Source organism: Xenopus laevis, chromosome 3L (assembly GCF_017654675.1).
Source record: "Xenopus laevis strain J_2021 chromosome 3L, Xenopus_laevis_v10.1, whole genome shotgun sequence".
Taxonomy (NCBI): Eukaryota; Metazoa; Chordata; class Amphibia; order Anura; family Pipidae; genus Xenopus; species Xenopus laevis.
The window spans coordinates 155,702,940-155,717,108 of NC_054375.1; the positions used below are offsets into that span (position 1 = coordinate 155,702,940).

Below are 14,169 nucleotides of genomic sequence, written 5' to 3' on the forward strand. Positions count from 1 at the left end.
TTATCATTTACAGTAGGGGGTACATTATCCCTTATAATACATGAGTGATACTCAGAGTTCCCTGTATAACTCAGCCTGCAGCCTTGTGCCTTTATATGGTCACAGAACAACCCCTCAGTGACTTCTAATATCCTTATCATTTACAGTAGGGGGTATATTATCCCTTATAATACATGAGTGATACTCAGAGTTCCCTGTATAACTCAGCCTGCAGCCTTGTGCCTTTATATGGTCACAGAACAACCCCTCAGTGACTTCTAATATCCTTATCATTTACAGTAGGGGGTACATTATCCCTTATAATACATGAGTGATACTCAGAGTTCCCTGTATAACTCAGCCTGCAGCCTTGTGCCTTTATATGGTCACAGAACAACCCCTCAGTGACTTCTAATATCCTTATCATTTACAGTAGGGGGTATATTATCCCTTATAATACATGAGTGATACTCAGAGTTCCCTGTATAACTCAGCCTGCAGCCTTGTGTCTTTATATGGTCACAGAACAACCCCTCAGTGACTTCTAATATCCTTATCATTTACAGTAGGGGGTACATTATCCCTTATAATACATGAGTGATACTCAGAGTTCCCTGTATAACTCAGCCTGCAGCCTTGTGCCTTTATATGGTCACAGAACAACCCCTCAGTGACTTCTAATATGCTTATCATTTACAGTAGGGGGTACATTATCCCTTATAATACACAAAAGTATGAATATCTTGTAGATGGTGAGTTCTGATGTCATCATATATAAACGGTGAGTTCTGATGTCATTTCTGTCAGATGACTCACTGAAATTTGTGTATTATATAAATAACGTATGTCCCCCTGCTCATTGTTTACTGTTCTACACAGGTCCAATAGTATTAGGGTGCCTGGCCCATAAGTGCATTTGTGCTTATCTAGTTTAGTAATAGCCTCTTGCACCCCCTAGTGGCAAAGTGACAAAAGACATGCTTGGGTGTAACTGCACAGCACCATCAAACATGACTCATGAATGGCACCTGGCATGCACCTTAGCAACTTTGTCTTTCACTCCCAATGTGCCGGTCAAGCCTGGTTCTGTCCATTTGTGTCCCCTTCAGGGTCCTGCTTATCAGGCTGAATAAAGCTTGGAATTGTGGGAGGTGAAATGGATCCCACATTAAATGCTGTATAAGTACATTATAAGCAGCAAGTCATTCCCAGAGAGAGGAGGGATATCCCGCTGACTATGGGTGACTGGGCCCAGCCCAATAAGTAAATGCTGCCAGACGTGAGCCCATGAGTAGGAGGCGGAGTCTCTGACCCAGGCACACTCATTAACTTTGCACCCTGCTCACCCTGTACAACCCGTCCAGAGCAGGGATCAACATGGCTGTGCAGGAGGAAATCTGCCTCTCCCAGGGCTTTGCACTCATTGGAATGATCACCGTGGGCTACCTGTCCATTACCTGGGGCTGGAGCATTCTCTGTGGCTTCAGAGCCCACTTTCTCTCCCACTGGTGGAAGCCCAACCTTAGGAAGTATGGAACCTGGGCAGGTAAGTAACTCCATGTAAGTTGCACCTGCGCTACGGCATATGTGTCAATATCACAGCAGCAGTCCCTCTCTGCCCTTACACTACACCATGCCCTGTATACACAAGAGCAGCACAGAGCAGGCAGTAACACAACCACCCACAACTCCCTGTGTTTGTACATGAACAAGATGTTTGTCCTGACGGGTTAATGTTCACTCAAACAAGTCAATGCAAAGTCTGCAGCTGAAATGGAATGTTTCTCACAGTAGGATAATCGTATCATTAACGCTTTCATCACCGCTGCCTGCCGAGTTAATAGACTGCCTTGTTACAACCTGCCAGCGATTATAGCACTGCAGTGAATCAATCCAAATGTACAACTCACTATACTACATAAGCATTTGTCATAATGCTCCAGATTCAATTCAGTGAGAAAAAAGGTTTATCACGAGAAAACGAGATTCAAAATGTGAAAAAAAACTCTTCTCCTGATTCAGTTACAGTTATCACTCATGTATTATAAGGGATAATGTACCCCCTACTGTAAATGATAAGGATATTAGAAGTCACTGAGGGGTTGTTCTGTGACCATATAAAGGCACAAGGCTGCAGGCTGAGTTATACAGGGAACTCTGAGTATCACTCATGTATTATAAGGGATAATGTACCCCCTACTGTAAATGATAAGGATATTAGAAGTCACTGAGGGGTTGTTCTGTGACCATATAAAGGCACAAGGCTGCAGGCTGAGTTATACAGGGAACTCTGAGTATCACTCATGTATTATAAGGGATAATGTACCCCCTACTGTAAATGATAAGGATATTAGAAGTTACTGAGGGGTTGTTCTGTGACCATATAAAGGCACAAGGCTGCAGGCTGAGTTATACAGGGAACTCTTAGTATCACTCATGTATTATAAGGGATAATGTACCCCCTACTGTAAATGATAAGGATATTAGAAGTCACTGAGGGGTTGTTCTGTGACCATATAAAGGCACAAGGCTGCAGGCTGAGTTATACAGGGAACTCTGAGTATCACTCATGTATTATAAGGGATAATGTACCCCCTACTGTAAATGATAAGGATATTAGAAGTCACTGAGGGGTTGTTCTGTGACCATATAAAGGCACAAGGTTGCAGGCTGAGTTATACAGGGAACTCTGAGTATCACTCATGTATTATAAGGGATAATGTACCCCCTACTGTAAATGATAAGGATATTAGAAGTCACTGAGGGGTTGTTCTGTGACCATATAAAGGCACAAGGCTGCAGGCTGAGTTATACAGGGAACTCTGAGTATCACTCATGTATTATAAGGGATAATGTACCCCCTACTGTAAATGATAAGGATATTAGAAGTCACTGAGGGGTTGTTCTGTGACCATATAAAAGCACAAGGCTGCAGGCTGAGTTATACAGGGAACTCTGAGTATCACTCATGTATTATAAGGGATAATGTACCCCCTACTGTAAATGATAAGGATATTAGAAGTCACTGAGTGGTTGTTCTGTGACCATATAAAGGCACAAGGCTGCAGGCTGAGTTATACAGGGAACTCTAGTATCACTCATGTATTATAAGGGATAATGTACCCCCTACTGTAAATGAGAAGGATATTAGAAGTCACTGAGGGGTTGTTCTGTGACCATATAAAAGCACAAGGCTGCAGGCTGAGTTATACAGGGAACTCTGAGTATCACTCATGTATTATAAGGGATAATGTACCCCCTACTGTAAATGATAAGGATATTAGAAGTCACTGAGGGGTTGTTCTGTGACCATATAAAAGCACAAGGCTGCAGGCTGAGTTATACAGGGAACTCTGAGTATCACTCATGTATTATAAGGGATAATGTTCCCCCTACTGTAAATGATAAGGATATTAGAAGTCACTGAGGGGTTGTTCTGTGACCATATAAAGGCACAAGGCTGCAGGCTGAGTTATACAGGGAACTCTGAGTATCACTCATGTATTATAAGGGATAATGTACCCCCTACTGTAAATGATAAGGATATTAGAAGTCACTGAGGGGTTGTTCTGTGACCATATAAAGACACAAGGCTGCAGGCTGAGTTATACAGGGAACTCTGAGTATCACTCATGTATTATAAGGGATAATGTACCCACTAATGCAAAGCCTTTAAAAACATTTCTTTCCATTGTATTTTTAGTGGTGACAGGAGCAACTGATGGGATTGGCAAATCATATGCAGAAGAGGTAATTATTTTCCTTTGAACTGATTTCAATTCAGTATTTACAGTTCTCTTACAAAACATTTTGTCCCTAGTTGGCGCGGAGGGGATTTGACATTGTGCTCATCAGCCGGAGCCTGGAGAAACTGCAGAGAGTGGCAGAAGGGATAGGTAAGGGGCTGAAGACACCTTTTCACTTTCCTATAACTGATCCCGTCCATTCCCTTAATCAGCTTAGTCGCTCTTCTCTGTACTTTCTCTATTTCATTACTGTCCCCCTTATATATTTATATATAGTGATCATATCCCCTTATATATTTATATATAGTGATCATATCCCCTTATATATTTATATATAGTGATCATATCCCCCTTATATATTTATATATAGTGATCATATCCCCTTATATATTTATATATAGTGATCATATCCCCCTTAACTGTCTCTTCTCCAGTATAACCAATCCCAACTTGCCTTTCCCCATAACTGATCCCTTCCATTCCCTTTATCAGCTTAGTCGCTCTTCTCTGTACTTTCTCTATTTCATTACTGTCCCGCTTATATATTTATATAATGATCATATCCACCTTATAGTGATCATATCCCCCTTATATGTATATATAGTGATCATATCCCCCTTATATATGTATATATAGTGATCATATCCCCCTTATATATAGTGATCATATCCCCTTATATATTTATATATAGTGATCATATCCCCCTTATATATTTATATATATAGTGATCATATCCCCTTATATATTTATATATAGTGATCATATCCCCCTTATATGTATATATATAGTGATCATATCCCCCTTATATATGTATATATAGTGATCATATCCCCTTATATATTTATATATAGTGATCATATCCCCCTTAATGGTCTCCCAACTTGTCTTTCCCCATAACTGATTCCTTCCACTCCCTTTATCAGCTTAAAATGGGCACCATATGTGCATATTCTTTCTTCTTTTTGTTTCTACACATTAGAACAGAAGAGCGGGCGCAAGACCAAGATAATCCAGGCCGACTTCACAGGAGATGTTGGGATCTACACACCCATAGAGGAAGGTCTAAAGGGACTGGATATAGGAATCCTAGGTAAGATGGAGCCGACACAATGGTTCAAGCTTGCAATTTAAGACAGGGATACATATTAAATTCACTGTAAATGTATAAATATGTTTGATGGAAAAAAAAAGAAAAAAGCAGATGCCCTTGGTGACAAGGTGAGCATTAGAACCTTAAAGAAGAACTATCACAAGTTTGAAAATTTAATATAAGCTTCATAGTTAAGTTGAGTTGAATAAAGACCGTCCATCGAGTCAAACCCCTCCAAATGAATCCCATACCCACACACACCAACTGAAACTATATATACAAATACAACCAGTTTTCAGATAGATCACCAGAAATAATGACTTTTTAAATTACTTTCAATTTTAAGGTTGTAACCATTTAAATTGACAGCCCAGTCAAAGGTTTCATCTCACCAGGTCTCAGCGATACCAATTACATAATAGAGATATATTCATCTCACTGATATAAGACCTTTATTAAACATAATCAATTAATTCTGAAATAATCAGGTTAATCTTCACTATGCCCCTCTCCATGCAGGAGTGAGAGTGAGATTTTGATTGACAATTACGTCTAATACAGACTTTGGGGGGCTCCTTTTGCCTAGAAGATGTAGTAGAGCTCCCTCACCAGAAATCCTGTCTGTCTACATGCAAGATAGGTGCCATTTTTTGGCATAAATTTCATATTTCTGTACAATGACATTTATAATAACTTTTTTTGGTTACACTCTTGCTCCTTGAAGACCAAAGTGCAACTTTCCCAGGGCACAAATGCTTGTTAGATGAGTAATAAGTGCTACTTAATGTTCTAGCACTTGCACCCTAGGGTAAAGTAAATGACCCCCTTGTGCACAGTATCCATTCTCTGGGCCCTTGGACTGACTGGTTAGGTACCATGGTGGTCACACAATGTGAGATGTCTTGAAAACTGTCACAAAACAGGGACACACCAGATCTTGGAGAGAGTCTTCCTATTGCAGCAAGGGGAGACTCCAGTGGGGGTGGGGTTGCTAAGGAAGGAGGTCCTGCCATAACCAGGGTGAACCCCAATGTCTCTGAATTAAAATGCCCCTGGCCAGGAGCTACAAATGTCCCTGCTACAACTACCACCCCCACTATCCAGACCAACAGAACTTTGTTTTAGTAGAGGAAGGTGTTTTTTCAGACCCTTGGGATAAACCAGTTTTTCATCCACTATGGGATAAACCACTTTCCCTACTATGTAGCTCAAGTGGAGGTGGTGGCTGAGCAACCTTTTGTGTCCCTCACTGTCTTTTCTACCCTGAAAATGGAGAACTATGGGAAAAAGGTACAAGCATATTCCAACATCTAAACAACATGGTCTTTTTTAGCTCAGCATTGTTACCAATTGTCAGCCATTGTCTGCCCACATTTTGTTACACCCTGTGCTTTCTTATCTGTTGCAGTAAATAATGTTGGGATGAAATATACTGATAATTCAGCCAGATTCCTTGATGTTCCCAATGTTAAACAGGTAAGCAGAATTATGGTCCATGCAGACCTCCATGTTTCAATCATTCTAAATTATTTTCAAATATACAGTATCGCAACAGCACTGATTGCTAGGATTAATGACCCTATGCGCTAGATATCAGACTGGATTGACTAATATTCTAACTATTCCTGCCTTCTTCTGTTCTATCATTATGCCAAGGGTTGAACTTGATGGCCAGTTGCCCCTTTTCAACTGAAAAGCACTATATGACTAAATAATCACTTAGCATTTTAATAACAAACTTAAGAGCCAATAGATAACACAGTAATGTATTTAAAAAGCAATTAAAAAAGGGTTAAAATCTGCTCCGAAGCGTGTGACCTGGAGTTCCCTTTTCTTGTTCTTTACTCACTGGCCCACTTCCAATCTCCCTTTTGCCCGTCTATGGCTCTGCCCTAGTTGTTAAGTAGTCAATCATTAACTTTATGTATCTGAATTCAGAGATAATGAAGATTGTTTGGCTTAAAGCTAAGGAGGAGTTCTCTAACTGCAGAGCAGGAGAGCCACATGCCCAGAGTTAAGAACTTCATGCCGTCGGTGAGATACATTGTTGGTATTCAGTCATGGCCTTGTAGTCATGGCCTTGTGGCTTTGGTGGTCGTTGATAGGCAGTCTCTGATTCTTCTGAGGTACAGACAAGCCTAAACCAGTGATCCCCAACCAGTGGCTCAAGAAAAACACGTTACTCACCAACTCCTTGCATCTTGCTCCCAGTGGCCTCAAAGCAGGTGCTTATTTTTGTATTCCAAGCTTGGAGGCAAGTTTTGGTTACATAAAAACCAGATGTTCTGCCAAACAGAGTCTCCCGTAGGCTGCCAGTCCACATAGGGACTACCAAATATCAAATCACAGTCATTATTTGACATCCCAAATGACTTTCCAACAAACTAATTATCAGCGTATCCCCAATCCTTGTAATGATACCCTCTCCTTCCAAAGGTCACACCGTATAGACCTCAAATAACATCAAAAGAAGAATAGTGAAGGAAGCCATAGACTGCAGAGCTCTGCTGCGTTAGTGCTTTATTATACACGCGACATGTTTCGAGTCACACGGACCCTTTCTCACTTGAGAAAAGAAACGCAGCAGAGCTCTGCAGTCTATGGCTTCCTTCACTATTCTTCTTTTGATCCCAAATGACTTTGTCCATGTTTGTGTTGCTTCCAAACTCTGTTTACATTTGAATGTGGCTCATAGGTAAAAAGAAAAAGGTTGGGGACCCCTGGCCTAAACTAATGTGTCTGATAATGGCGAAAGGGATTAACACTAGGGATGGGCGAATTTTTTCGCCTCGTTTCGCCGAAAAAATGACGCCCATAGACTCGTATGGCAGCGTGCGTCAAAAAAAAAGACGCGCGTCAAAACAGTTTCGCCGCGCGAAACAATTTTTTTGACGCCCATAGACTTTAACTTTTAATTTTTGGCGAAGCGAAACGGGTCAAATTCGCCCATCCCTAATTAACACCACTCGTAAATTCAGAATTGGGACTAAATCCTTCAACAAACGAAGGCATTTAGCAGTATAGGTTGACTACGTTAAGTATGAGCTAGGATCTTGATTATGTTGAAACCTATGACAGATGTTCCTGCTGGGCATATGAGAAACATTTGGTGAGCATACCCAGTTTAGCTCTTCTCTGTGGCTTTTGTACAGTGAGCACCTCCCCAAAAAGGACCTGTACCCGACTGTGTATTGGGGGCCTTCTATTCAGGGTGTAGGATAAATTCCGGCTTTCTACAATTGTATAATCTTACAGTAGTGGCAATCAAACTGTAGGGCTGGTGCCTTACAGTTGCCAAATGCAGAGGACAGGGTAGTAAAGCTAAATGGGATTAAATGTTGCAATGCGTATACACTACTTAAATTATACCTCTACAGGGAAATAAAAGGTTTACTGGATGCCTATTGATTTGTTTGTTTTCTACACCAGAGGCAACTAACTTACAAATCAGACATGTCTTTAAGTGTCAATGCTGTACCAGACGGACCGTCCACCATCAGTAGGGCACAAATTCCATTACATTTGGAGAGCAACACAAGCATGAAAAAAAGTTCCTGGGGGTGCCAATTACAGGTTGTGATGGACTATTGATGGCCCCTATGTGGACTAGCAGCCTACAGCAGGCTCTGTTTTTATGCAACCAAAATTGCCCCCGAATTAGGAATTCAAAAAGAAGCACCTCTTTGAGGTCAGTGGGAGCAACATCCAAGGGGTTGGAGAGAAACATGAACCACTGGTTGGAGACCACGGTCGTTGAGCTTCAGCTTTACTTGCCATGCCAATAACAAGTCAAACAGTGACTTTTCTCAACCTACTCTATGCCCTCCATCAGAATTGCATATTATTGCTGCACTATACTAGAATCAAAGTTCCTGACAATGTTATTAACAGGAAAGATATGAAAGATGTAGTTTTTGATTCCACAAAAGATAACACCTGTATATGGGTCTGGCCTGATGTGCCTAGTTGCCCTTTCTCACCAAAGAAGGGTAATAATAAAGTTATTCTGCTTGTGGAGAGAGGACTGGAGGATCACAGAGGGAAATTCTGATATTTAATGGCTGCCAAATGGTAAACACAAATATGAGCCTGGTTTGGGCAGGGCTGTGAGAATCTATCAGATATATGCTGCCCGATTAGTCACAATTCTTAGCCAGGTAAACAGGCAATGCCTAATATTCTAACCTCATTATTTTCTCTCGTTTTCCCACAGCGGGTAATAGAGGTCATCAACTGCAATGTCTTGTCCGTACTGCAAGTAAGAGGCTGGTCTTAAACTTCTAATAGGAGGGTCTGTCCTACCTCTTATAGGGACACACAATGTGATTCTGTCCCTCCCATGGTAGAGCCACACAGACAGAAGGGGCTGCTCCCCCTGTATACAGCCGACAGAAAGGTGACGTTATTGTGATTGGCTAACATTGTGTTTTTCCCGCAGATGACCAACATTGTGCTTCCAGACATGCTGAAGAAGTAAGTTTTTGCCAGGGTTCACCACCCAGGGGGGCCCTGTGACCAGTTTGATAATGATTGGGTTCCCGGTGTCTTAAAAAACCTAATGAGGGTGTTAAACATGTGCACAATGTCACTGGCCTTTTCGTTCTCTTCATCTTAGGAAGAAAGGTCTTATCATTAATATCGCCTCTGAAGCTGGGACTCATCCATTCCCCATGGTTGCAGTGTACAGTTCCACTAAGGTACAAACGCACAAACTGGACTAAGGGTGGTGACACACTGGGAGAATCTTTGCTACTGCGGCAACTAATCTCCCCAAAATACCTTCCCGTCGCAAAGAATATGAATCGCCAGAGGGATGGCATGCACATTGCTTCTGGGTTTTTTGAAGTCGTAGCGAAGGTTTATCTCAACTGAGCAGTATTGCATTTTGACTTAAAGGCATGCAATTCACCTTACAATTCACTGTAAGGATGAGGTGATGTAGACAGAAGTATTCCAAGGCATTTCTGTATTATTTGAACCACACCATCTTCTTGTCTCTTGGTTACTTGGGTCAGGGACAACAAGAAAGTGTTTTCAGTCACAGACTGGAAGTAGGAAGATTGATAAGACTGAACATGGTCCAGATATAACATGAAAAATTTTTTTGAACAGATCGTTGAAATAACGAGGGTACAGCTAACTGTGTGCCCAACAATTCTTCTAAACATACTTTTATCCATACATGCCTAGAGTAGCCCTATTGTTTTAATTATACCGCCATGGAGATTCAATGCCTTGAGCCACGGTTTAAAGGCAGCCATATAAATACCAGTCTGGAATGGTCTCTGACTGATCAGGCCATGGGCCGAATGGACAGAGATCGTATAAGGGGCCACACATTATGGGCATCCATGATTCTGATCATTAGTGCAATAAGCACAAAGGTTTGTAACAGCAGGTAGTGAAGAAGAACTATGGCCAACTCTGTGCATCAGCAGATGAAATGTTCAAACATGCCTGATCCCCGACGGATATGCATAGTACATAGACATTGGTCAGGATTGGTGGGTCATGATAAACAAAGCTGTGTTTTATACAAATATTGCTGGTACTTAGTTATTCCTACAAGAAAAAAGCAGAGCAAAATAATTGCTTCAAACAATCTACCGTCGGCAAGTCAAATGAACTAATTCAATTCCAATAGGTATTCAGTGCTTACTGAAATTATAAAACTTCGTTGCCTAATACAGGCAAGCGAAATAGTAAGTAAAGTGCTGTACCCAAGCCCTCCCTTCCATTGTGCCCACACGCACAAACCTGCCTGTCTACGTGGGGACAAATGGGAGCTATCCTCACCATCGTCCACTTATGCCGCCCTACGCGTTTCGCCGATTACTCAGCTTCATCTTCACTTATGCCCCTGATGAAGCTGTGTAATCAGCGAAACACGCAGGGCGTATTTTTATTGGGGTTTTTTCAAGTTAAATTACAGCTTTTGGTAAAAGCCATGCTTTAAGTAAAAGTTTTTTCATTAACACATAATGACATTAATAATCACATTAATTATTAAAATTTTAATAGAATTGGTCACAAACAATATGTTTATACAGTATTCTAGTAATAAACTTATATTTCAAAACATTGTTATAACAAACCTTATTGTTTGACTAAATACCTCTATTAATAGTAAGTCAAGGAAATTTTTCTAGAAAAGCTATAATTTTTTAAGGTAATAAAGTATTATAAGTATATATCTGTATTACACCCCAATGGTGGGGGAAATATACTTTTATTGTAACAAAACAACTACAAATAACAGTGTCCTTTTTGAATCAGTTGCTGAGAATTAAGAATAATTCACTCTTTTCATGAATTAGTAAATTATGCAGAGTCAATCCACAAAACAGTATCTCTGTGAGAGGATATATGGCCTAAGATCAAAGTTCAGATAACCGAAGACCATAGACATGCCCTTACCAGAAAGGATTGAAGGTTTCCTGATTTTATTGCCCAAGTCTTTTCAGCTTGGAGGTTAAGTTCTACTCTCTTTAGGATATCATCAAGTTTAGGAAAAATTTTTGACTTCCAGTTTTCTGCGATATAGGATCTAGTTAGGGCGTATTTTTAAGGACAAAGTCCTGCACTGTTCTTCATTTGTTAAGCAGTGATTATGTATGTGACTGGGCAACATGTCTTAATGGTATCAAACAGTAAAAGTTACGTTTTAGATACACTGCTGCAATCACCATCTGAACTTGTCAGCTAGCAACAAATTGTGGAAGTGTGCCTGGCACACAAAGTTCCCTTCTTAGTTATTCTTCTTGAACTAAATCTGCATCGTTTTCTATTTCACCCCTCATAAATTTTATCCGTTTTCCTAACTTCATAGGCCTTTGTGGATTACTTCTCTCGATCCCTGCAAACAGAATATTGTTCCCAAGGTATCACAGTCCAGGTAAATATTCCTGTGCAGGAAATTTATTCAATCATTTCTATAACAAGTATCCAGGGACCAGCTAGTGTTCAAGGCTGCCAAAACCCTTCTGGGGTGCCATCTGCATTTCCCTCACATTATTCTAATGGAGCAAAGCCTGGGCAGGGCAGGTGCGCACCTATAAATAGAGGCTGACTGAGACTGAAGACAGCTGGGTAAGGTCAGGGAAAGCAGAAGGAAGAGCTCAACCCAAGCATGTCCGCTACTTGTTCTTCTGTGGAAGTTGGCCTGAACCTGCCGACCTGAGGGTTTCAGGCCAGCCCACACATCACTACCAAATTGCAGCCTTTTTCAACAGGATTCGGCTGATTACATAAGCCTGGCCAAACTGAACCCAAACCCTTAAAATATCATGATTTTAGGTAATGTGATTAAATTTTGTTTTCTTTCTATATTCAGGGTTCAGATTCTGTTCAAGATTTGGCTGAATCCTTCCTGAATGATTCAGGGTTCGGCCGAATCTTCAAAATTAGGGCTGTGTGTTATAAATGATACGGATTGCATGAAGGACTTTGGATATTTAGAAGACATTATTAGCTTACGAAATTACTACACTTTGTAGTCCTTTTTTAACTTTAGTCTAAATAGTTTCTGGGTGGGCTATGCATGTATGGTAATTCCATGGATTCTGCCTATACAAAGGCTCAACATTCCCAAATGAAAAATCTGGACATTGTAGGCATAACCCAGCCAGCCCAGCTGCACACAACCATGCCTCCAAATCACCCAAACACATTTTGACTTTTCCATAAAGCCTAATTTTTGAGTCCAACAATTGGGATTGTCCTTTCAAAAAGAGAGAGTTGGGAGATATGCAAAGGGTGAGGACTTCTGGTAACCATTTGCTTGTGCTTATTGTGTATAGTTAAATATATGGGAACCCAAACAGGTTTAACCAATCGTTTAAAGGGGCAGATTAATCAAATTGTGAAATAAAATCTCACCACAGAAATCCACTTTCTATTAATTCCTATTGGATTTTAGAAGGGTGTTTATTAGTGGGTGAAAGTTAAAGTTCAGACTCGAGCGGTGCTTCAAATTCTCTTGGTTAAGCATCTTTACAAAAGTGTAAAATGTGATCTTTTTCCAAGGGAAAAACTCTTCTCCGTGGACTTATCACCATTCTTGTTTCTCCACAGTCCGTCTTGCCGCTCTTGGTTTCCACCAATATGACATTTGGGATTAAAAGTAATATATTTGTAAAGACCTCAGACAGCTATGTCTATGATGCATTGAACACAGTAGGAGTCACCACCCGTACTCATGGCTGCCTCTCCCATGATCTTCAGGTACTTTCTAATTCCCCTCTTCTTTATCACTAAAAACAGCGGAGGTGGTGAGAAGAAGCCGGGACAACTCATGTTCATTTTATTTAGAGCTGTGCATCAGATGACAGAGCACTCTGTAATGAGAACATCAGTTTGGAGATTTATTTTTATGCTTTTACAGTGTAGCTTAGATGGTTTCATAATGATAATCATATGATACATCATCATATGACACATTGATTTTTTTTAGACTATAAATTCTGTAATTTTAGACTTTAGTCTAGTGTAAAAGAAAGCATGTTCTCCTTTTAATATTGCTCCTGCTTCTCTCTTTGCAGCATTTCTTCTTCCATCTTTTTATCTCAGATTTTACCCTCCGCTCAAACGGCATCATTTTCCTTGTGTCGAGAGCTATAAAGACACTAATGAATATGGGAACCATGAAGAAAGACTAGATGCGTCTGCGTTGTCTTTTTTATCCAGCAATAAGAACTAAAACAAAATATATAAGTCTTTAGAAAAATAGGTCAAGGTGCAAAATGTGTATTGATGGGGTTAATTATTTTTTAAAAATAAAAGGTTTCTATGATCAGTGAATACAAAGTACTGGCATCTGTAATTATACAGAAGGGAGTTATCTAATTAATAAGCAGGCAATAAAGACATCACTTAACATGTCCCAATGTCCTCAAATGCCTTGAAGAAAGATCTAGGAAATCCAGTATATTAAAAAAGACAAATAACTTACAGTATTGTCTAAAAAAATTAGACTTTGAAGTACTTTGAAGACTGAACAGTAACCAGTGGGGGCATAATTACTAATGTTCGAGGTTGCAGAAAAGAAATGCGAGCGCTAGTGATGTGTGGGTCCAGATTTTCAGGACCTGCACCCGACCCTAACCCACCCTCACCCAACCTGGCCCCACCATTTAAAGACCCAGGCCCGACCCCCCAGTGACATCACCAAAGGGGCGGGGACAGACACTAATGTATAAATGAAGGCGCCAGAAGTGTTAGGTCGTGGCCAGGAAGAGTGGAAGGAACCACTCAATCCAAACCCCCCCCCCCCTGGACCCGAAAACTTGATGCGGCAGCCGGCCCAAATCTGCCCGACCCTCAGGTAAACCCACGTGGTTCAGGCCTGCCCACACA

General features: G+C 40.7%; 1 protein-coding gene across 1 annotated transcript; it reads left to right on the forward strand.

Annotated features, from left to right (window-relative positions):
- Positions 1–1,353: 1,353 nt before the first annotated feature.
- Positions 1,354–13,614, forward strand: LOC108711776 (very-long-chain 3-oxoacyl-CoA reductase-B). Its single transcript, XM_018253819.2, has 11 exons — positions 1,354–1,525; positions 3,683–3,729; positions 3,800–3,875; positions 4,705–4,815; positions 6,224–6,291; positions 9,029–9,073; positions 9,254–9,288; positions 9,431–9,512; positions 11,645–11,710; positions 12,889–13,038; positions 13,356–13,614. The coding sequence occupies exons 1-11, from the start codon at positions 1,357–1,359 to the stop codon at positions 13,470–13,472; spliced, it is 966 nt and encodes a 321-aa protein (XP_018109308.1). The 5' UTR covers positions 1,354–1,356; the 3' UTR covers positions 13,473–13,614.
- Positions 13,615–14,169: the final 555 nt, after the last annotated feature.